Here is a 24,921-nt window from a genome sequence, read left to right on the forward strand (position 1 = left end):
GAGTAGAGAAATATGTAACAAGATCTAGTGACTCTAAGATGATGTCAGGTGAATTGCGACTGGGAGTAAGGTGCAAAGTCTGAGCGCTGCTGGTAACTATCCATGGAATATTTTTGTGTAGATTGAGATGGGTATTTCTAGAGGTCTCCAGGCACTTCTGAAGTTAATTCCAGATGCTTTTCCACTCTGGGACCTCTACCCTGCATTAGGTTGGAGGTCACACTAAATGTGGCAGAACTGATTGCTTTGGACTTCAGTAATGCATTTGCTGCAGTGCCACATGGTGAGTTATTAGTTAAGATGGAGATAAGTACAGGAATTATAAGAGATTACTAGAGGAGTTCCCCAGTGGCTGGTCCCAGGCCCAGTTTTCATTAATGATCTTGGCACGCCAGAATGGATGTGCTAATGAAATTGGCTGCTTATCCAACTTTGGGAGCCATTGTCAATACAGAGGAGGACTGGGATATCCTATAAAAGGGAGGTGGCAATTTTGATGGCTGAGACAGTAGAAACAAGATGAAATGCAATAGCACAAAAAGTAAGGTTATGTTGTTAATGGCTGAGAGCAGACTTTTCTGTTACGAGTTGTCAGTGGGGACTTACTGCTTGGAAATAACAGTGAAGAAGAAGGATGTAGGTGTGGTGCTGCTTCCATTGTTGGGCCACTCACTTTCTGCCCTGTGCGTTGCTCTTTCTGGGTTGAGAAGAGATGGGGAAGCTCCATGGTCTGACGTGCACTGGAACTGTCACTGGTGGCTGTGAGCAGCAGTAGCTAACAGGTTGTGCATCTTGGACATGCTGGAATCCAGCTGAGCTGAGGAAGAGCCTGACAGGGCTACTGAGTGTGTGAGTATCATAGGAAATATTTCACACTTGGCAACCCTGACTGGGGTTTGACAGCCTGAGTTACCACAGGCAGATGCGTGGGCCTTTTCTGCTGATCAAAGCCCCTTCCACCTTCCAGAGGGGGGAACCTCTTGTTTGAAGCTTTGCAGTTGTTAGGGGACTTTGTCCTGGAACCTGCACAAAAACCAGAGTATTTGCAGTTGTTTTCCTCTTCCAAAAACCCCCAAGATATGGGATAAATACTTTGAGACACATGGAGAAAAAAAACAGCAGAAAAATCAAACTGGGGTGCACGGAGCTGCCAGTGTGCTGCTAGCCTGGAGCAGGCTGTGGCAGCAGTCTTCAGCATGAGCTTTGCATCCCAGTGGAAGCTTCATGTTTTCAATGAATTGGCCCATGTTGAAATTTGGATTCTGGCTGACCGCCTGACGTGAGGACTGGGTGAGGAATAAAGCCGCAGTGCTGCGTCACTGGTTGCTACTGGAATTGCCCTGCATCCCATAAATCCTATGGCTTCCAGAGAGCTGCTTAACAAATCCTTTGGCTGCTCCAAATAAGGTGTTCATTGTTCTCTCCCACAGTAGCGCTACATGTGGGCTTTGCACCATAGCTGGAGCTTTAGCTACACGTGTGTGCCACTGCTCCAAAGGTGGTCTAGGACCAGAAGCATGTGGGAGTGCTCAGGCATAATTGCTTTCCCAGACTCTCCCAGCTTTCTCTTGGGTAGAAGGACCAGACACAAGCTCTATTCATAGGTCCACTCAAGGGGTGATCAACAGCAAAGAGTGCTTACTCCTATTCTGCGTGGTCGGGTTTGGGTTGGAACCAGGTGGAGAGAGTCCATGGTTAGGTGTGAGAACTTGTCAGCAAAAGGAATGCTTGCGTAGTTTGTACTTGCAGTGTGATTTATAGTGAGGACAAAACCGAACAAGTAAGGCAGGCTGAAAGCTGAGAATACACCTGAAACCATACCCTGGGAAAGAGCACCTGGCACCATGGACCTCAACTGGAGAGGAAGCAAGCTCAGAAGAAGCCTTAGACAGCCACAGCAGTACCAGACGCTTTGCCCTGTTAACCGTCTCCTTGGCTGAATGCAGCTGCTCCAGACCTGGGATCAGATCCTGCCTGCAGTATCATCAGTGCGGCAGAGGACAATTAAGCTGTTCGGAAAAGGTGACCCCAATGTTTAAAGCAAGCAAAGCAAGGTCCAAATGTGACAGGGTGGGTGACAAACCCCATTCCAATGAACAGAGGAGTCCAGAAGGACTCAAGGCCTGGCAGATTTTAGGTTTCATTCTTTCTGTATGTCTGCTTTTCTCTGTCTCAAGAATCTCTGAAGTTGGAACTCAAAGTTCTGAGGCATGGCTCAATTCCACAAGTGCTTAAGTGTTTTCTTTCCCACACGTGGACCCCACCCTCCTTCCTTTGGCCGGAGACCCATGTCACTAGGGTGGGCAGCAAGCAGCACAGCATGTCCTGGGGGGAGCTGGGATCTGCTAGTGAGGTGGTGCCTCAGATGGGGCACAGGGAGGATCATGAAGAGGGGCTTGGGAGGAGTCATTTCAAGACAAGGCACCCCGTACTGCTCCTACCCTGCCTCTGGTAGCAACACCCTGCCAGCTACCTGTTTGGGGCCACAACTGGCAATGCTCCCCACCCAAGGATTCCCACCCCAGGGGTGCTCTCCTGCTTTAGCAGGTGTTGCTCTGAATGCTATCATGCTCCTCTTAGGATGCTCATTTTCCAATCAAGAAAGTCAGCTGTAGGTGTACACTTGGACATACTGCAGTAGCTACTGCAGCCTGGGGGCTGCAGTGCCCTCCATCTCCCAGGGTCTCTGTAGCTGTACTGTTGTGGAAGCTCTTTGGAGGAGTGGTTGGAAAGTGGGAAACATGAAACCATGTTCCCATGGCCCCAGTGCTGAAGCATAGGGCTAGGAGAAAACTGCCCTCTCTACCTGATGAATTCTTGAACCTGTAATTAAAAGAGGAGAACAAAGTATCTGGAAGATCATGATTTCATAGAGCCTAACCAGCCTGGCTTCAAAAAAGGAAAATCACATCTCACTTACTGAATTCCTTGAACGTGTCAAGGTTTGTAAAGAGAGATAGTATCTTTTATTAGACCAACTGATATAGCTGGAAAAAACATACAAGAAATGTTTCTGTGCCTGAAAGCTTGTCTGTTTTTTCCAGCTGTATCAATTGGTCTAATAAAAAGTTATTACCCCTGCCCACAAATCTTATTTCACCTAATCCTTAGATCATCACAGTCACAGCACAAACACTTGAAAATCTCAGTAAGGAATGGAAAAAGGGAGAATTATTTGACACAATTTATTTAGACTTCCTAAAGTTTTTCAACCAGACCATAAGCTTCTACTCAAGCTAAGCAGGTGTGGAGTCAGATGTGCTTTTAGTAAAAACTATTCCTGGAAGGCTTAAAACTTCAGGGTTACACAGCCAATTTTCATTATGGCAAAGTGTTAACAGTGTAGTGCCTGGTGTGGTACAGCCCTTGACTGTAGCAGCAGAATAAGCAGGTGACACTTAATTAGGCTAATGAGGATGGGTGAAGATTGTGAGGCATGTTAAAAGTACCAGAAAAATACAGGCAAATGGGCAAACAGATGGAGTGCTGTATGTTTATTTAACATGTGGAGCCAGAACCAGATACTTACAATTAATCTATATATCTGTCCAGCCAGGAGAGGGACCAGGGGTCCTTTTAGGCAGCTCGGTGGAAATCTCGGCTCTACTTAGGCTTGAGAGGCTGCGTGTAATGATCAGTGTTTACCTTTGATCCTTGGGATGGCCTCAACGGAGCGCTTTGGGGACTGGCTGCTCTGTCTGGAAAGCAGTGCTGGAGAGCTGAAGGGAACTGAGCATCTGCAGCCATCAGGAGACTGGGCAAAACCCTCCACGGAGAGAGTGATCTGCGGGGCTGGGGTTGCCTACCCAGGGGGAACTTTCTGTGTACGCAGTAAAGAGCTGGAGAAGACAGAGTGGCAGGCTGTTTTTAACCTGCCCTTACTGCCTGTGCAATTAAAAACTGATAACAGAGTTATTACATGACATGCTGTGTTGAGAGACTGCAGCACCGCTGTCGCTGTTAGGCCAAGATTTTAAGACTGCCAGCGGAGCTGGGGATTTATTTGGCTCCCAGGAGCAGCCGCTGCTGTAACCCGCTGCCGGCAGCTCGGCAGAAGGCCCCGCCGGCGCGGAGCGGGCCCGTACGAGCTGTGCGGCCCGAAGCGGCTCCGGCCCCAGGGCCGCGCCGGGAGCGGGGCTGCCCGCGGGAACCGGAGAAGGCCGGGGCCGGGCAGAGGAGAGGCTGGGGCGCCCAGGGCCCGCAGGCCGGGCGCGGCGGGGATGGCTGCCGGGCAGAGAGGCGGGCAGGCGCGGGGCGGGGGCGGCTGCCGGGGCGGGCTGTGCGCCGGAAGCGGCGGCGGATGGAGGCGGCGGCGGAGCGGGCGGAGGCGGCGCGGCGGGGGGGCGCCGCCGGGGTGAGGGCCCGGGCCGGGGCAGGCCGCTCGGCCGGGGCGGGGCGGGGGGCGAGCGGCCGCCTCAGCCCCGGGGTCGCGGCTGGGGCCGGGCCGGGCCGGGCCGCAGTCTGGACGAGCAGGAGTTCCGGGCTGTTGAACCGTGGCCCGAGGGCGGGGGGAGCGCGGCCGGGCGAGCCCCGGCGCTGGGCTCGGGGGTGACAGCCCTCACCGCACAGCCTCTGCGGAGGCGGGGAATCGCTGTCGTCCGGCCCCCGGCAGGCCTGCCCCGGCTTCTCCTGGGTGCCACCGCGGGGCTGGGCTGCTGCGGGACGCTGTGCGGCAGGAAGGGCTGCGGGAAGCCAGAGGAGACCGAGGAGCGTGACCCACGCACCGGCCGCGGGCTGGGAGGCTGCTGCGGGGCTCACACCCGCAGCTGGTGGTGCTTTTGCACTGTGTGGGGAATGTGTCTCGTTGCAGGGCTTAGCCCAACTGCAGAGCTGTTGCTTGCGTTTATCCCCCTGCTCTGGAGCAGGTTTTGCCAGTAACCGTGTGCCCTCTGGTCCTTTGCATTTCCTCCTGCACTACAGGCACTAAAGACGGGCCGTCGAGCCCGCCAGGACTTCTTTCCAGATGAAAATCTCAGCAGGAAGAATACTCCATCTGCTTCTTTCGGAGAGGTGGGTGTCCTGTCAGGAGAACCTGTCTGTAATCCTGCCGGTGTCTCCAGTGGAGAGAATTCTTTGCTGCTTCTGAGATTCTTTCCCACATGATGTGCTCTGTCCTTAGTGTTGGGACCCATGCGAGTGCTCCGGCCCCTGCCTGCATGATGTGCAGTTTTCACACAGGGTCATATCTGGTACTCTCGTTTCTCACATGTGAGGTCTGTATGAGTCCTATCAAGAAGGACTTGGGGCCTCTCCCTCCCGTCACACACTTATGTTCTGTGGAAATCAAAATAAGAGCAGGCACATAATTTTGTGGCCAGTTTTGCCACCATCTGTGGTAGCAAGACAGAGTGCAAATAAGCAGAAGCTTTCCTTTTGCACTTTCCTTCTGCTAGAGCCAGAGCACAGTATTTGAGATGGTCAGTATCAAGTCAAGAAATGACATACAGATTTTGGTCCCTAACACCTTCAGATGGACAAAAGGGCCATCAGACTTCTGTCTTATTGACAGGGATATTTGTGTAAATGAGATGATACTTAGCTTCTTGCAATGCCAGTGGTGGTCTTCAGCACATCATATTCTTGGCCTCTTGACATTGCAAAACTTGGCAAAACTTTACTTTGCCCTCCTGGCCACCCTGGCACCAACTATGCTTCAAGCTACTGTGCTCACATCCCTGGGACCTTCTCTCTTGGGAGTGGCTATTCCTTGATTCTCTGTGCCATGACAAAACTCACCTATTATGCTGAGTAGTTGTGTTACAGCTATCTGTGCTGAAATGCTTGGTGGGGGATATTTCCTAGGAGTCCCTGCAGTGCTGTTGAAAATACATTGTTACGGCTTAGCTTACAGTAACACCTCATAGAACAGGCCTCCCTTTCTCCCTTTCTCCCTTTCTCCCTTTCTCCCTTTCTCCCTTTCTCCCTTTCTCCCTTTCTCCCTTTCTCCCTTTCTCCCTTTCTCCCTTTCCCCTTCCCTTTCTTTTCCTGGAAGGTATGCTCTTTTCTCTTGAAAGGCACAGTGCTGAATCATCTCCCACCTATGCATTCTCCCCTCCCCAGGTATGGTTTAGGAGTTCAGGAGGGATTCCACAAGGGAGTTTGCAGAATGCATGATTTAAGAAATCGAAATAACCATGGGCCTCTTAGGTAAAGAATGTATTAAAGAAACCAGGTGGTGGTTTAAGTGGGTGTGATTGTTGGTTAGCCTCCACATTAGGGTGGTTCACTCTCAGATTGTTCTCTTACTGTAACTGGCCATCCTAGTTCATGGACTGATTCCCTGTTTAGGAAAGGACTCGGGCGTGAGGTAAGGGTACAGCAGCTGACTGACTGTAACTTAATGCAGTTGTACTTGCTGTGTGTCACATGTAGCTATTATAATGGCTAGTGGGAATTCCGAGATTATAAAGGCTCCAGTCCTTAGGCACTCCTGGACAGGACTGAGAAATAGTTACAGTCTTCTGTTTGAAAGCAGTGCGTTTTTCAGCAGCAGAAGGGTGAGGCCTTCCACGCCTTATAAGATTCAAATATGTTATTACTGGATCTTAACCAGAAGGAAGAAACACTTGTGTCAATAGTCTCCCTTCAGACAATTCTTCGTTGCTAAATGTTGCTGTTAACTGCAAACCTTGAAGCTACTGGAGAAGAGACAAAATCCACTGTAAGTAACCCTCAGCCTTTTTCTTTGCTCCAGAATTTGAGGCCTCTCACATACGATCATACTTGATACTGAAGTGACCACTTGATAGAACTAAAAATGTTTTTCCCTTCACCCTAGTTTGCCAATCACCTTTTAGTTTTCTGGAAGCTTGGTCTTGGCTTGCCTTCAAGTGCTGGGGTCAGCTGTTACAATGGATGCCTCATTCAGCCATCTGGTCATCTTGAAACTTTTTCAAGGAACGTTCCCAAAAGAAATGCAAATTTAAAAAGTGTACCTTCCTTCCTTTTTTTTTTTTTCTGGAACTGGCAGTAGTGGAGGAGGTCCCATGTAATTTATTTCAGCATAGGAGGTTTTATTCTTACTACTGATTTTGAAGACAGGAGGTTGTATTAAACCTTTGCCATATTCACACCTTCATGTGCAGTTTCACATTCAGGATGATGATTTTGCCCTCAGTAGTACCTGAAGGTTTTGAAGCCTTTTAGGATTCATCTTGGTTGTTTTGGGTTTGTTTTTGTTGGTGGTGGTGGTGTGTGTGTGTGGTTTTTTTGTTTGTTTGTTTGTTTCGTTTGTTTGTTTTGGTGTTGTTCTTTTAATTCTATGTCAATCCACCCAGTTCCCACCTAGCTCAAATTTCTGGTATGAGTGTACCATTTGTGCTGTTGTTCTGGTCTTTTCATGACACTGAGAACCATCCAGGAAGTGTTTTCCAGTCAGAGCAGCTTGCTTGAAGTAAGAGTACCTATCCATGTTTCAACATTTGGGCTTATTACAAGGAAATTCACTTTGAGGGAAGAACAACTCATTTAGCACAATTAAAAAGATCTTTGTTTTGGAGTCAATAGGCAAATTGTCTGACTTGGAGCATAGATCTTATCAGATTGCGGCTGATCTCTTTGACCTGAACTCTGTCTTAGGAAGACTGCAAACAATGGTACACCTCCTCAGCTGTGTGGCTTCTCTGACAAAGATGGTGTTGAAACCTAGGGCACAACTGCAGTCTTGTGTGCCTTATAGCCAAATACGCCTTCCCTAAACTCTGTGAAAACAGGATGGTATCTTGGTGTCTTTTGTGTGTATGTATCTGCCACAATAAGTTCCTTAACCGTAGTGGTATATCTGCAATTCCTCTACCCAAATCTCTATTTGATAATGCCTATCCTGTGTGGAAGTATCTGCATTACCTTCAGATTTAGACCTCTGTCTCCTCAAGGGTTTTACTAAGGGTCAGCTCACAGTCTGCCATCTGACATGCAGCACATTCCTGCCTTTTCAGAAGTACAAGTACTAACAAACTGCAGCTATGTATTATTTCATGAGGCAAGAAGGAACATGACTATTTGCTGTAATTGGTGCTGTCAGCATCTTCCTGCAACAATGGCTGTGCGTGTTCCTGGCCTTTGGAGCTCCTTGGCAAATCGGCAGGCACTTCTTGGGCACCCAGGGGAATATGCTGTTAATGGGAATTCCTAGAGATAAATCTGCTTGCTGCGTGCCAGAACTGCATTTCAAACATTCATTTTCAGAGGGGTAATGTATCCATTTTTCCGTTGGGAGGCCTTTCCCATCCCATGGTTTGATGTGTTACTTCTTACTCATCCCGAGGCTATCAAGTTTGTGGCAAAATGGGACAAACTCAAGCTGGTCATGGAGTTTGTATAATGGAAGGGGCAGATCATACAATGAGATCTGTTGAAGATCTTTGCTGTTCCATCTTACTGGGACTTCTGGATGCTTTTATAGAATAAAAGTCAAACCTTTTTCCTGGCTCTAACATCACTGCATTGAATGGCCTGAATGCTGGCTTGGTGACATCTACCAAAAGAAGCTGTTTGGCCAGCGTTAGAGCTCTTGAGGAGATTGATTTGGAAAGCTGAGTGGAAAAGCCTTTTTAAAATATATCAGCAGATTTTTCCTTTTCTATGTCTCCTCTCAGTAAGAGTGAGCTATTTGCTGTTCTGTTAGAAATAAGTATGCAAAAAATAATTAATGCTGTCCCGCTTCCACAGTTTGTTTTCTTCTCATCCTACAGTGACAAGATTCCCTTGGGACCTTGTTTAAGACTTCCCTGGGTTTCTACCTCTTACAGTCTCAATGTGATGTTGTCTTTGTCCCTCTGGCAGCACTTGTAGATCCTTTGACTAGGGACTGGTTTAACAGGCAGTATGTCAGCATAAAGGATGAGGGTTTTCCAGGCTATGTTGAGAATATCTCCACACAGTTAGGACAGGGTCACTTTCACTTTATATCAGGGTTTGTCCAAAATCATTAGTTCCCTGCTGGTTCTCTTCCTCATGTTTTACCAAAGCCTGGGGAAAGTCTCTGTGCTGTCACTTCTGAGAGTATATTCCTAGTATCTGTAAGCTTGCCTATATAGTTGTGGTCCTTGGGTGATAGTTAAAAACTGAATATTTCTGGGCTGTAGAAAAGATCTTACTCAGACTAGGTTCGTGGTGACAGACAAAAGTTTGGGCCATCTCCACTGCATATTGGAAGGATGTTCCCATAGGTGAATTTTGCAAAACAGCCATTTGTAGTTCCACCACCCAGCTTACAAACACTCCTGGCAGTGATTTTTTAGGCTGACATCCAGGCATTGTTTAAATAGGACTCTGGTTATCTAACCCAAGTGAATAAACAACTGCAAATCAGTTGCTGAGAGTGAAATCCACGTGGAAGATTGCTCAAATAAGTGGTGATTTAAGTGCTTTTTCAACATATGTTGTCCAGCTGGATTTCCTTCTGTGCTACTGCAAGTCCTGTACCAACTGAGCTCTGTGCACCCAGAGAAGCTTAGGTCATGTTGGACCCTGCAGAAGCCTTTCTGCTCTTGGGTGTGGGAACAGATGGGTCCCTAGCTGACAGATACACACTTCCAACAGATATTACCAGTTGGATGAATCTGATTTCCCTTTTGTTGCTGACTAGTATGTCAGCAACTTCTGTACCCCATCTGCCCTCACCTGCATGTAGCAGCATTCTGCTGCTGTTTTGGTAAAACTGTAAGACCAGATGACAGTGCAGGCACTAAGCAAGCCCAGATACCAAACTACTTTAATCAGAGATATATGCAATTTGTTTATCACATGGCTTCCCTGTTCCACAAGACAGATGATGCAATCTAGAGGAAAGGTCAGGTGCATTAGTGTAATGGTTCCAGCTATCCAGTTTGTACTCGGGGTGCAAGGTCATGGGGTATGCTACATCCTCTCCCCAGGTAATTCTGAAGACTATCATTTCTAGAATTGCCTAGAGATTACCAGATTCTTAATTGCCTCCTTGCATTTGGTGCCCATCATCTGGTTGTTGCCACTCCTGGTGCTGGCACTCTGTTCATCAGAAAGGTTCTCAACCAGTTTGCAACTTTCACAGTGAATTACAGGCTGCTTTCCTTGAGTTACCTGCCCTGTAACTAAACGGCTCCCATATAACATAGGGTTAGCCAAAGTTCGTCTACTAAAGCCAAGACTCTTGTCAGCTAGGCCTACCTTACACTAACTGCTCCTTCTCCGAGTGTTGGATCTGGCCTTGGCTTGAGAAACAGTAGCTCCTGAAAAAAGTGCCACAGCCTGCTACAGTGTATAACCCCCAGTATTACTACTGCTCCAGTATAACTTCAGGTCTCTGGCATGGTTGCAGAGCCTCTCCGTACAAATACTTCTAGCATCCTACATAGCTGAATAATTTATGTTTTCTCATGCTATAGGTAGAAGGAGCTAAGCCTTCTCTCACTCTCATTTGTAGTTATTTTTTCTTTAGTATGGCTTTCAAGGGTCTGACTACTAGAAGACTTTCCTGCTGTTGCAGTCAAACAGGCATGCTTTATAGTGTCATAGTTGGTGTGTGCATAAATGACACAGGATATAAAAATCTCTCAATGGTGAGATCAACTTTGTACTTTGTTTAGGTGAATAAGGTTGCAAAGCATGTGCTGCAGGACAGCCATTCATGTCAATCTTCTAGCTGTTTTGTGCAGGTTTCCATAGTTCCTCCTTTTAACTTCTTTCTTTTTCCCTCCTGATCCTTCTAGGATGAAGACCCTGAGGAAAAGGTTGACCATGTAAGACTAGAGGTTTTCTAGGTAGATGCTGGCTTCTCTGAAGGGAACTAGAAGGACTAACCTATTCATGTGTCTGGATACTACCTTAAGAGGGGTCTCTCATATTGGAGAATAAGACAAACTTTGGCTCAGGTGCAGTGCCTTTCCTGCAACCTCAGCTCCTATGGCTGACAGGTTTTTTAATTGTCTTTGTAGCAGCTGCTCCTGTCAGCTACTCCATCTTTTTCTTAGGTCACAAATGAGTATGTGACCACTGGAAAGTTACTCTATTTTAAAAGTCGGGGTGGCAATTACCTAATAGAGTACAAAATATAACTGGGCCTATTTTTGCTGTCCAGTGTGGCTAACTTGCTCTCATTACATGAAAACATGTCATTAGGGATTAAGAAATCTTGCTGGTGTCCCAGAGGAGAAGGCCAGCCACTAGTAACAATGAAGTGGGCCTTAGTATTTTCTGTGAGTCTTCCCTTTTTATTGCAGCAGCACTGGAATGCTAGTATCTGTGGTTAATAGGATGGCATAGTGCTTCTTACCAGGCTCCTGTTGCACAGAGTAAAGGAATACACATATCCTTTTCCATCCTGCAGCAAAGCTAAAATATGTCTCGGCATTCATTTGCCATTAGAGGCCAGGATGGAGCTGTTCAGAACTACCTGAGAACTAGTACCTGTTTCTGTTAAAGTCTTTGGGATAATTGTCTTGCACACTTTCTAACCATGGAATCAGTGTTGCCCAAGTTTTCCTGGTTAGAGGTGCTCCCTGTATATGTTACACAATAAAAGCATGCTGTCCCATACTCTTAATTCCTTCTGCTGAAGTACCAGCCCAGTAGTGGTAGTATAGTAGATCCATTTGTGAAACTTAAAGCCCAGAAAAGAAACCCATATTACCCATCTCAGTAATTCTGGCCTCAGAAGGTTATGCTCATCACAAGGAGTCAAGGCTATTCAGATTAGCTCAGTTTTCTCTTGGTAGTGCTAGAGATGATACTGTAGGAAAGATCCACTGGTTTTATTCATCAGTGATGGATTTTTCAGGATGGTGCCCAGTGCACTTTTTCCTTTTATCAGTCAAAGAGACTTCATGCTGATGGGTATAGTTTTGGGGACTGGTTACCCAGTAGAAATTTTTTCAGATAATTGATCTAATTTGTCCAGTCCCAGAACCAGTAGTTACAGTCATTTCAATAGAACTAATTCCACCTCCATACAATGCCTTAAATCACTGATTCCCAAGGTCTGCTGCACTGAGTGGTGGCTGGTCACATGCCACAAGGGCCTTCTTGCTCCTGGCTGCTACATTTCATTAAAATAACTAAACCAATGTGACTATTCCACATGAGCAATTGTTGCTTCAGGGATGGTATGCAATGGTGCCTGGCAAGGAGATTTCCCTTAGTATGAAGTGATCCCTGCTTTGTATTCCCTCTTGTTTGGATAATTCCTGCACCCTTTTTTCAGGCTTATGTTTTAAAGCATCACAGTCACACTTTATAGTATGTTTCCATTTGTAAATACCCTTGAAGGGTAACAAAATGGTTCACTGAGAGTTCAGAAATCTGACTAATCAGTAAGTTGCTTGTTACTTATCGTACTATATGCTTACAGACTTCTGTTAATTGTATTGCAAGTTACTTCCAAACCAATTATTAGTGGAACTTTTTATGATAAAGTGTGATCCAAAACTTGCTGCAGTATATCTCTCCCTTAGTCATTGCCTGGCCAAGCTGAAATACTTGGCTTCTTGAATCATTGTGTCCGAAGTTGGCCCCTTCGTCCCCCTGATGGCTCATGTAACCCTTCTCTGAACTCCCTCTGGGCTTTGCTGAGTGTTACAATCTGAACTCTTTCTGGATTTGGTCCCTTTCCTCCTGCCACACTGAAGAGTCTGTGTGGCTGCTTGAATACCAGCAAACAGCCCCATCTGTGCTGCCAATGTGAACCTACCTTCCGAAGTCCCACCCTCCAGCCATCTGCCTGCTCTGAGACTTGTTTTGCATCCCCTGGCAAACCACTCAACTTGAAGCTGAATTTTTGCCAGTTGAATCACTCATTTGGCTGCACCTTCCAAGGCTGCCTGGGATGTTTAGCCAAAGGCTGTAAGGCTGATCAATGGTATAATAAAGGGTGTATCCTGGTATCTCTGTTAATTTGCAGAGGCAGAGTAGGCAGGAGGAGTATGAACACGGATGTGAGCCAAGATTTTGCTGAGTTCTCTTCCTGGCTTTGCCACAGATTTACTTTGTGGCCTTGGAGAAGTCCCTCTTCTAGTTTGCTTTTGTCCCTGGCTGAAAGCGAGGCTGGAGCTTTAGGCAGGGGAACTGCGGGGATTCCATCTGGGAATTCTAAATGCCTTATCCTCATAGAAAATCCACATCCTGTATTAGGTGGCTGTGTAGTATGTAGACAATCTCAGGGTGGACCTGTGGATCTATTAAGGTGGTAAAGAGTGGCTGGGGACTGCAGTGTGTCTGAAGCCCTGTCCTTCTGTGAAGTTCTGGCACCTCTCTTGAGACCTTGGGGAACATGTGTTCCTGCACTGAGAGTGAGTGATCCTGATCCTCCATCCTGTGTTTTGCAGCCTTCAGCAATGGAGCAGGGCTTTTCCTTGCCCTCGGGGACCTCCAGGGATGAAGGTGTTCATTTCAATGTTGAAGCTGCATGCTTTATACATAAAGATTAAAACCACCATCTCCTTTCCAAGCTGGAAGATGCTGATTTTATTCTCTATTTTCTCCTCCTGAAAGATGTGTCAAGTAGTATTTCCCACCTCCCAAGAGATTATTACATGTAATGACAAAGCTATGAGCTGTTATGGATCTCAGAAGGCTCTTGGTCCTTTCTCCTGAAGCTGCTCTGCTTTGCAAAAGGGAACTGAAACCATTTTTGGGCTGCAGAGAAGGACTTTGTAACTGAAGGCAACATTTGAACAGTAAGACATCTGTTCCAGTCCTAATGAATCCAACTGGGACCTTGTTCTCTAGTTGTGCTTTGGTAGACATGCCATAGGTAGTCTCAGGGTCCTTCATGGACTAAAGTAGGGAGAGCACCTGGTTTCTGACTGTTAAATAGGTGGATGCTGACCTCCGTGGCTCTATGTCACTCAAAGTTTGAGTGATGACATGCTTTAAGGCAACAACTGGAAAGAAGATTTAAGGATCTGACCTTTCCAGAGGGGAAACCAAGTCCCTCGGTAGTTCTAGTTACCAGTGCTTTTAAGACAATTTGGCTGGAAGAATTGGCTGTTGCTTTTTAGGTTAAGGCAGCATGTCAGGAAAAATTGTTTTCAGTGAATGTTGGCCGAAGAGCTATCAAAAATGGTTAATACCTGAAATCTGAAGCCAGCTGGGGACTTACCATTGCAAAGTGGCCCAGTTTGGTGCAGTTGCCCGAGTGTATTTGCAACCTAAAATACAGTGCAAATGATGCAGATCCCCCAGTGAGAAGCAACCTGCACTCTACTTGGGGAGGTACCAGCTTGGTTACCAGAAGTACCTAAAGCTAGACCGTTTCCAGGCTGGGGCTGACTCACATGGATGCTGCTTGCAGGTGTGTCTGCACCTGTGGTGTAGACATGGCCTGGGGCTTTATATGATCAGGGCCTTTAATCAGAGCGGTATTTTCCTGACCCAGTTCTTACCCTTGTGCAGTGGTTGGCACCCAGCTTCAAACTCTCATTCTCTTGTCTGGTCTGTTCTCGATCTGCACAGCAGCCACCTCCCAAGTGTTCTTCCCTACATCCCCTGAAACTTAGAAATGTGTGACTGAGGAGCCTGGTGCTGGCTGCACTTAGCTGGGTGCATACTGGGGAACCTTATTTGTGTAAAATAATCACAGTAGTTTAGGCACTGTCCAGCCACTGTAGTTCAGAGTTCATATCCTAAGAAGTCATGTATAAATGTAATGCAGCCCCTTATAGCCCTTTTTGTATCTACAGCTTGCACTGCACTAAGAGCTGGGGTTGGTCAGCCTGCAGAAGAGAAGGCTCTGGGAAGACCTCATAGTGGCCTTCCAGTATCTGAAGGGGGCCCACAGGAAAGCTGGGGAGGGAGAGGGACTTTTTACAAGGGTTTGTAATGAAAGGACAAGGGGTAATGGCTTAAAACTGGAAGAGGGGAGATTTATGTTAGACACTAGGAAGAAATTCTTTAGTGTGAAGGTGGTAAGACAGTGGAACAGGTTGCCCAGGGAATTTGTGGGTGCCCCATCCCTCGAAGTGTTCAGTGCGGGTTAGATGGGGCTCTGATCTACCTGATCTAGTGAGAGGTGTCCCTGCCCAAGCAGGGGGCTTGGAACTAGATGATCCTTAAGGTCCCTTTCAACCCAAACCATTCTATGGTTCTATGAACCTATATAATGTTGGTGTGTGACTGGGACAAAAGTTCCTGTCCCAAAGACCTTTCAGTCTGTGTTGTTTTTTCTCTAGCATCCTGTTCGCCCTGGTGATCTTCAGCTTGTAGAAGAGCCCTCACCAGGAACTAGCTGCATTTTATATACAGCATGTTGCCAGGGTTTTGCCTTCTTAGGCATGTGACTGGGAGTAGGATGGACTGGCAGTAGATAGCTTTTTAAGCTACTGACATCTCTGAGAACCTAGGAGGGTTCTCTGAGGCAGAATTTCCTGTAGCTGTTGCACATTGTGAATGCCATCCCATCTGCATGTGTGTCTTGGGCTGAGCTGAATTTGTCCTTCCACGTCCCAGAGTTTCTGTCACCTGTTTGGATTCTTGCATTATGCTAATAAACACCCTCTACCAAAGGGAACCAACATTGAAAGAAACACTGGCTTCTTTACCTGCTTCAATTTTATAGGGATTGCTTCTGGTTTTTCCAAGTGGTCTTCTGGTTGCTTGTAGAAATGCCAGACTCCCAGCCTGTTCCTGGGGACAGCTCAGCTGGAAGTTGGCCAGATTCTCCAGGAGGAATCTCAAAAATGCAGCTGAACTTTTGTTCCCTAATTAGGCCAACTTCCCCAGTGTGAGCCCCAGCACTGCATGGCCTGGAGCTCCCCAAGGCCTTGCGCTGCCTTTCTCCCTTGTACCCCGAGTGGCTGGCCAGCAGGACAGTTATTTTCAGCTTGGTGAGGTTATCTGCTAGCCTTTTGATGACATCTACTGAAATAGCATTTCTAGTCAGCCATGTTTCCCAGCCTTTCTAATAGTATCCTCTCTGCTTGGCTACCTTAATGTGGCTTAAGGACTATCCCGTCAAAAATAATTCTATTAAAAGCTTTTCCTTTTCCACACATTTATTTAATTCTTTGAGTTGTCCTCGACCTACCTGAAGGCAACAGAACTGTAGGAGTGGTGGAGATGGATGGGAGTGTGTTTGGTAGTAGCAAACTGCTTGAGAGATGTTCATGCCTATGAGGGCTGGAGGAGCACTGCCCTGTAACTGTGGGCTCGTTGTGAGAGGATTCTACCAGGTAACCCCTTGTTCAGAGAATCAGGTTGTTGTGTGCTGCTTCACTGTTTCCATGCAGGGGAGAGCTGCAACTCTTGAGATGGGTTAAAGTGTCAAATGCAACAGCTTTCCTAGCAGGTGCACATGTAAGCTGATTAGGTAGCTGACCGTTGTTTTAGGGAAGAAATTCTTGACAGCTGTTTAAGAATATGAGCTGCTGTTTTACTGGCTGTGATAGATGACAGAGAATATTTGAAGTCCCTCAAGAACTTTTTCGGTCTCAATAGCATTTCCCTTAGAAAGACAGAAAGAAGAAGGACAAACTGTCCTTCTTCATGGCCAGTTTGTGGATGAAATGGAAATCCACTATTTTCTGCTCGGCTCATAAGACATGAGGAAGTCCTTGGAGGGGGTTCTTTAAAATCAGATGCACCACTTGGAACTGTCTGTGGATATGATAAAGAGGGCTAGAAGATACAGCGTCATCTTTCCAAAAGCTGAGGCTTGCATAGATCTGGGAATTGAGCCCTTTTTGAGACCATACATACTCTGAGATCAGTTTAGGTTGCATTATGGGGCTGCTTGGAAGCAGTGGGCCTATTTGACTTACAGCACCTTAGTTGGCAGCAGTCCGAACTAATTCATCAGGCCTGTTTGTGGAGGTTTGCTTTTCCTCAGCCACAGGAGCTTCAGGCAACTTCCTGGAGGAAACTCAAGACTGACCATACTTCTTTCTTTCTTTCTGCTGCATGGTCAATATTGGATAAAAACAAGGAACTTATACTTTGTAAAATCTCACAGTATTTATCAACTGGGCAGAGCATAGATCCCACACACTTTAGGAGATGAATTACAAGAGAAAAATTGTGTCCTCCGTTGCATGCTGTCAATGTCATTTGAGTCCCTGCTTCCCCATACAGAGTGTTCATGTTTCAAAGGAGTTGTCATATTGATGAAGGTAAATTAATCCATATTTCCAGGCCCACCTGAGAATCTGAGAGACTCAACATGTCCATAATCTGCCTGTGTCATAGTAGTTCCTAAAAGAAACTTTGCTGGATCCTCAGGATCCAGAGACACACCAAGTAGTTGCTTCCATGAGAGAAGCAACATACAACTAGCACCTTCAAAACTGCAGACATGATCTGACAAGTAACGTGGAAATTTCTGCCTTAATGGGGAAGCCAAGTTAGAATTCTACAACTGTCTGATAAGAAAGGGCCTGACTACAGATAAAGAAGAAGGTAGTTTCTATTTTAATTCAGGAGAGATGGAATTCAGGCCAGTTGTTTTTCAAAGGGAGAGATAAAATACACGTTATAGTGGTAGTATGAAATTGTTGGTAAGGAAAGTGGCCTGAGAAATACTGGGAAAGTGCCATCACAAAAATGGTCAACTGAAATTTTGAGAAAAAAATAAAATAAAACCCAGACCATGGCAATATTGCTTGAAAAAGTGGACTATCTGCAGAAACTAAGGTAGAGAAAACCTTTGGGGGATAAATAACTGACAAAGCGTAAGTGGAAAAGCAAACCACAGCAAGTAAGTGGTTAGAGCAGTGGAAAAGACTGAGCAGTAAGAGCTGAGAGCGAACACTGTTGGGAGCTGGTGGAATCTCAGTGTTTAGAACACCAAACCGTTTGGGTGTACAGCTTAGCTTTGCATTGGGGAACACACATAAAATCTTGCCCAAGATGTAACACATGGGTACAAACAAGTTCTCATCATTTCGAAGCCCCCAGTCTTTTTCACCAACAAAGTGTGTTCAGGAGTACATTTGCTCCATTACAGAAGAAAAATATCTTCTGTTTCTCCTCTTCTTCCTCTGGGGTTGTCATTCTTCCCACTTTCTGCCTCAAGCTCTTGCAGCTGCAACATCCCTACCTGTCACCATACAATGGCAATGCCCGACATTGCATTCTCAGTTGTAAATTATGCTGAGGTTTTGGAAATGTGTAAGTGTACAAAGGTAAGTTTATTTACTTGACAAAAGTGCATGTGGCATGTGACCTTATTATGGTACTTTCCAGGCAGCTAACAAAGAAAAGCGATTTATCCTCAGCTGACAGTTAACATTGCCTTTTCTGTTGCTAGTGCTCCTGTAGGCAGTTCACAAAGAATAACCTCATTTATTGCAAGAGAAATAAAAGACCTGTAGGCATGTGAGATGTTTGTCAGGGTCTAACAGGCACTCAGGGTTGCCTTATATGTTGTAACATTGGCAAGACATTGGAATCAAAGCCCTAGATGCCATCTAGTCATGCCCCACGCAAGGCTGGGGCAGTCTTTTTCATGGCCCTCTGATCTGGAGTGTCCCACTTGAGATATCTTTGATCTGAAGGCTAGCTTTGATGATGAGAAAATTAAATTGCAGGTGCATTGGCATGCCATGAAGATTCTGCATTTTCCCTCAGCCTTATGGCTCACGTTCTTTGGTGACAGTTCTGTAACTCCATGTGCCTTTGTGAGGACTTGTGAGGCTGTGTGTTGGGAACATGGCCTGCTGGCTGTCAGGGAAAGGATGGCGTGAGGGGAGCAGGGTTGTTTGCATGGGAAGGATCTGTGTGGGAGGGAGTGTGTTTCTGAGGTAGGGGTGTGTGTAATGGGAATAGGGATGTTTATGTGGGCATGCACGCCCATATGTGGTGCGTTTTTCCCCTTTTTCCTGGGCTCTGGGTGTGTTCAGATCAACTGAATTCAAAATGCTCCTTTTTTGGCACTGTAGCCTCTTCTCTGGTTTGGCATCTTAAGAATCTGGGGGAATCATTTAAAGATCAGAAAACTCCATTCACTTGGGCCCCTGAAGGTTTCACATTCTGTGACATGGTCATTCCAGTCGACTGAGCTCTGTCCCCTGCGGATGAGCCCATATAAGGAGGCTGTTTCCTGCATTTCACGCTCCCTGCCTGTCCCTCTGCCCTCCTGTCCTCCCTTTACCGAAGAAAGCTGGTATTTTGGGACTGCAGCTCCTGCCTCATTCCTGCTCCCTGTTTATTTTTGGAGGATGACTATTTTTGCTCCTATCAGGGAGCTATGCAGGGTCATGCCCCCTCCCTACAGCAGGCAGTGGCTACCCCTGGCAGGGTCTTCTCATTTCCCACACTCACAAACAATGCTTCTGCTTCAAGAAATAAACATGGGGGACACCTACCATTTGGGTTAGCTCAACCCCTTCCTCATCTATGGCAAGAGGTAATTTGGCTTTGGCTTTAGGGTTGACCCCACAACACATGCAAGGTCCCCTCTGTCAGGTCAAAAATCCTCAGGAGTCACCAAGCTCATTCCCTTTCTTAATAAAAGCTGTGGGAGCCACCCATCCCCCCACCATTGCTCCATCTTAGACTCTTTTGCAGTTACCATTTTTTCCTGTTCTGAGAAATCTTTTACCCAATCATCCTTTCTTATGATAGTCCCTTCACAGGTCCCTGTAACCCATGTTCTCTCACTGGGCACCATCAGTTAGGAGGTATATGAACTGAAAGTCATCCACTGGGTTCACCTTGCGCCTCTGCTTTCATCACTGCCTGTCATGCAAAACACTGAAGGCACAACTATACGAGGTGCTTCAGGCAGGGAGAACCAAGCCCAAAACTGCAAAAGACAATGGGCAGCTCCCACATGGTGGGAATTCATGGCTCTGTTCTTTGAAAATTCCCATTGTAAGCCCCAAGCTAAGCTGTTTCCTCTTGCCACCTGCAAGGAACAATTCCTTATCTAAAACAAGATGTCTAAAACATGCTCACTTGTACCCTAGGTAACATGTAACATGTGATACCTCACACCAAAATGTGGGCAGCAGTGATGAATGAGTTCCCAGTGAACCATGTTTTGCCAGAAGAGTGCATCCACTGCAAATCAGTCTGCACTGTACTTACTGTGTGTCCTGGACAAGTCACAGACAGACCTGAAACTTGTCAAGATACTGATTAGAATGATAATTTTTTTGCTTAAAGAGACACTTAAAAATGTGTCCTGAAATATTTGTTTTCCTTTTATTTTATGAATAAACAGCATTCTAAACACTATCTCTTCATCTGTTATTTGGTAAACTTAACGTGTGGACCTGGTGTCTCAACTGGCTTAACTTTGCCTTGAGTGGAGGTGGCTGTAACATGTCTCTTCTCTTTATTAAAGGGTCCACCGCCTAAACCGCCACGTCGGCAAGGAGGCTGGGCAGATGATCCTGGATTGGCACCTATCAAGTGAGTTCTCATCTCTTACCTTATAAAGAGGGGCTTAGTCATGGATGAAGTGAGTACCACTAGTTGGGCTTTGCTGTTACTGTCATTGGAACAGTTTTTCTAGATCTTATAGATGGTCTGTGTCTCCAAACCACTTGAAGTATGACCTTGCTTGCTTCTGCTAGCTAATATTCTTAATAAATTGGCCTGGCAGGGCTCAGAACTGTGCATGTCACTGTCTGCAAGAGGCAGTGTATTCCCTACCTGGTACAGTATGGAAGGAGTCAAGAACATAATAAGCATGTTAAATGAAGGATCTGGGAGGTGAGGATTTGACTGGTTGCATCCTTTTCAGGAGAGTGACACATGACAGTGCCCCACTGACAAGAATGCAATGAACAGTTCAGAATGTTATCAGCCTTGACAGTAAAGGTGAAGTGTGACAATGTTTATGTGTATATGGGGTTATGGTGTAATGGAGATGGATGGAGATGGTCAGTGTGGAAAGACGGGAGGAAAAAAGTACACAAATGTAGTGTTTAGGTTGAGAAACCTTATGCTTATAAGGGACATGGTAATAGAATGGGTATGAAGATTAAAGGATAGTTCAGACTGGAAGGAGATGGCTTGGTTTCAAGCTATTTGTTATTTTTCAAGCTGTAAAGTTATGCTCGTGTTATGTTTCCTATTCATGGGGCTGACGGGCTCAGCTGTGGAGTGGTGTGAGATTGCTTGTATACATTAAGGCTTATAATATGCCTGGACATATACTTTGGAGGCACTCTGATTTATGGAAAAGTTATGTATTTTCTTTTCTGGAACCCAGAGAATGGGAGAGGACATCCAGAAACCTGTTATGCAGGCAGTATTTCTTGGGAGGTGAGAAAGGTGGTCTGTATTCTGGGGTAGCCTTTCTGGAAAACAATACTTTTCTGAGAAGATTATCACTCTGTCTCTGAAGAATAATTCAGCTGAAAATCTGGAGTCCGGAGTAAAGCAAAATTATGAGGATCTCAGCCTGATCTCCTGTTCCTCTCCAGTTTACCTCTTATAAGCGTAGGTATTATTTTTCATAGGCTGCAAAGATACATCCACCTCACGGTTATCCAGTGATCCTGGAACTTTGTAGGACCAAGCAGAAGCCTTATGGAAATGTGATAGCAGAGAACAAGGGTGAATTGCATTGTTTAGAAAAAAAAAATTACGTAATTGTTGGCTAGAGGAAGGACTGGATTGGAGGTAATACAGTTACTCAGGGCTGTGCCTGAAGGACAGTTCCTAATGTAACAGCACCGTGCCATGTGCTACTTCAGGATGTTTTCCATTGTTTGACATTAGCCTCATCTGATTGATTTGGAGCAGTAGTATCAGTGGTGTTTCTCCAGTGTCCCAGTTGTGTGGTTTATGGATACAGCAGGTGTCTGGAGAAAATGTGCTACTGTGGGGTTGGACACAATTCAGCTGAAGAAGCAGAACAGGAGATGGAGGGCTGCTGACCTTTTTACCTGTGCAGCCCTGCACAGTGGGACATGAGATGAAGATATGCCCCACTGTGCAGCCCTGCACAGTGGGACATGAGATGAAGATATGCCCCTTGCTCAGTGATGCATACGATATCATATCATATCTGACAGTATTCTTTTCATTTGTATTAAGAGCTTATATTTAATAAATTTTATGAAGGGGAGGTTCTTTCTGACTTTCTTTAGTCATGTGAGGGTCAAGGATTTTGTACAGTTAGTTCCCCTGTCTTTTCTTTCATTCAGCTGTGTATTATCCCCAAGCTAATCTCTCTCTTTCTCTCCCTTAAAAAAGTCTGAGATGCTGGTCTGCAAGGCTGTCTTTGTGACATATCCCAGAGTAAAGCCTCCATGTGAAAACTCTGAGTCATTGGCTGATGTCATACCAATGTTGCTGTAGCTTTGTTGTTGCTGTTTTCTCAGGCTCTGTCTCCCCACAGCTTTCCAACTCATTTGACTCAGTTTGAAAGCCCTTCAAGTTAACTTGCTCCAATTTCACTAGTGTGCGTGTAGTTAGAATAACATGCTTCTATTGATATATCTGATGTAGGTATATGCACTTTTATGCCATTGTAGGCTACACTTGAGACTCATACTACTTTAAGAAACTTAGCTTTCAGAACTGACAGCATTAAAATCTGTGATTTGTTTTATTTTCTTAGGAAGGATGAGCAGAGTGGCTACAGTTAGATTTTCTGAGTTGTGTAAATATATTGTGGGTCAGATAGGATACTGCAGCCACTTGTGAAATTATCTTGTAGCTGTTTATGTGTTATTCTCTCCCTGTTTGAGGTCTAAGATTTTAGTTCTGTTTCTGATGGATACAGCCAGTTGCAACTGCACACTTGTTCTTTTCCTGCAGGGATACTTAAACTCTTTTCTGCTGTATCTGTAGTTTGGGGTCTTACTAATGTGAAATGATCAGTTGAATTTTTTTGTGTGTGGGTGTTTCCATTTGGCACATGTTTGAGTAGAATTTCATTTGCAACCTGTTTTTCTACTTTGGGTGCTCCCTCTTCGTCCCTTACCTGCCCAGCTTTTATCATACCTAGGTGACAGAGCACTGGAACGGGCTGCCCAGAGAGGCTGTAGAGTCTCTATCTGTGGAGACATTCAGAACCCATCTGTATGTTCCTGTGTGATCTACTCTAAGTGATCCTGCTCTGGCAGCAGGGATGCACTAAATGTTCTTCAGAGTTCCCTTCTAACCCCTGCCATTCTGTGATTCTGTGTAAACTTGCAAATATTCTCACCATCTTGCTGATTCTTTCCATAGAACTACAGCTGTCTCAGACTGCTGCAAGATAGGAAGAGGAGGAGGGCCCTTGAAGTTTTCCAACCTGTAATTAGTCCATCACTGCCCCAGCAATATTCTAGCCCCAGTATTAGAAGAGAGGGGACCAGCCAAGAACCTGGGCAGCCACTTGGGGCCCAGTAGCCTGCTGAGATTACATAAATTATAGTAATTACAGCTGGTTTTACTACAGAAGCAGCTCTCTAACCACTGGATGGAGCCCAAGTGCCATTCTGAACACTATGCTGATGTCCCTAATGACATTAGTGTTGACACTTGTGACAAGAAAAGCAGAGGTTTATTATCAAGTTATCTCATGCATCAGAAAGAAGAAACACAAAGTGCCTGCCAATGGGCAAAGGGAAAGGGAACTCAGTTTTACATATTGGTGAGGGTTTGACAGAGGAGAGGTGCTTCCAGGATCCATTTAATTCCAGCTTCTGCTGATCTCACCTGACTTTCCTTATAGAATTTCTTCATTTTTCTCCCTATTAGTATCTTTATTTCTTTGCTTCTCAGGACACTTCCAGTTTACTTGGGTCCTTGTCACCTTTGGTCTTGCAATCAGTCCCTTAAAATTCATACAGTTCTGCAGGCAGCAGCTATGGTTGTTGTGGAATAAACAGCTTGCTTCAGATGGCCCTGCAAGCACACACAAGTTCCTCTTTTCTTCTACAGGGATCGTGGCAGTTTAGCAACAGGTGCTCCAGCTACAACTGAAATTTCTTCTTTCTGGCTGATAGGTCATACAGAGTTGGAAAAATCAAGGCTTGTTTGGGAAAATTACCACACTGAAGTATTTTGGAACAGAATTGGTGGGACAGTGTCCAGGAATGCATTTAACTAGAAGCAAATATTAAGGACCTGTAGGAAGGGAATGAAATTGAGGTGACCTTTAGAGCAGGGTAACCCAGCCTCTGTGTAGACACCATTTAGGGCTCTGGAGGGTGGGCAATGGTGAGATTGCACCCTGGAGCTCCAGGAAAGTTATTCAAGAGATTAAGGGATTTTATGATTCAAGGTCTCTAGAGGTAAGAAAAGTTAAAAACCTCCTGTTTCAAAAATATGGGCTTAAACTATCCTGTGTTTTATCTATATAAAATGACTCCTGAGAGTGCCTGGTTTATAGAACTCAAGCCATCCCTGTCTTGCAAGTGAGAGTAGTAAAATGCTCATGAGATTCACTGTCTGAGATGGTAGGGAGAAGCTTGTGTCAGTGCTTCTGTGCTCTACTTCCAGTCCAGCAGTGTTGAGGTAAATCTCAGGATGGGCTTCCCTGTGATGCTGCCATGTTAGGAGTGGAGCCAGGCTGCTGTCTCTGGAGAAGATGGCAGCCTCACTCTGCACCTTGCAGCCATCTCTGGATGTCCTCAATGATGTGCAGAGTATAGACACAAAGGATCAAGGCTGCCAAGCGAGGGGGCACAACTTAGAAGGAGAAGAAAGAAAAGGAAGTCTGATTAAGTTTGGTCTTGAAGTGTCTGTTTTGGGGTTTGTCCCTGCATTGATCTGCAAGGGAATGAGGCAAGTAATGGCCCCTTGGGGACCTTCAGGACTTTCCTCTCAATGTCAGCCGTCATTTTCAATCACCCTCTCCCTCCCAGCCATTAATTTTGGCCCAGGATCATGGGGACTTGTCCATCTATCACTCCTAATTGACACTAAATGATCTGTCAGTTTATTGATGAACGGCAGGAGTGGAATTGTCACAATATATTTTACTTTCTAACAACTCCTCCTGACAATTTTACCTTGTCCATCTCACTCTCCTCACATAAATCTCCATTGGCCTCTCATTCCTTC

At 45.7% G+C, this 24,921-nt stretch overlaps 1 protein-coding gene across 2 annotated transcripts in view; it reads left to right on the forward strand.

The window, feature by feature from the left end:
• Positions 1–4,281: 4,281 nt before the first annotated feature.
• Positions 4,282–24,921, forward strand: part of IFT43 (intraflagellar transport 43) — a 44,380-nt gene continuing 23,740 nt past the window's right edge. The window contains exons 1-4 of one of the 2 annotated variants that reach the window (XM_051621905.1): positions 4,282–4,354; positions 4,921–5,010; positions 10,692–10,721; positions 20,258–20,325. In XM_051621905.1, the coding sequence (XP_051477865.1) occupies positions 4,301–4,354; positions 4,921–5,010; positions 10,692–10,721; positions 20,258–20,325 (242 nt within the window). In that variant the 5' untranslated portion in view covers positions 4,282–4,300. The remainder of the gene's footprint in view (positions 4,355–4,920; positions 5,011–10,691; positions 10,722–20,257; positions 20,326–24,921) is intronic. The other variant, XM_051621904.1, reaches the window with a different exon arrangement.

Source organism: Apus apus, chromosome 5 (genome assembly GCF_020740795.1).
Source record: "Apus apus isolate bApuApu2 chromosome 5, bApuApu2.pri.cur, whole genome shotgun sequence".
In the NCBI taxonomy this organism is placed as follows: Eukaryota; Metazoa; Chordata; class Aves; order Apodiformes; family Apodidae; genus Apus; species Apus apus.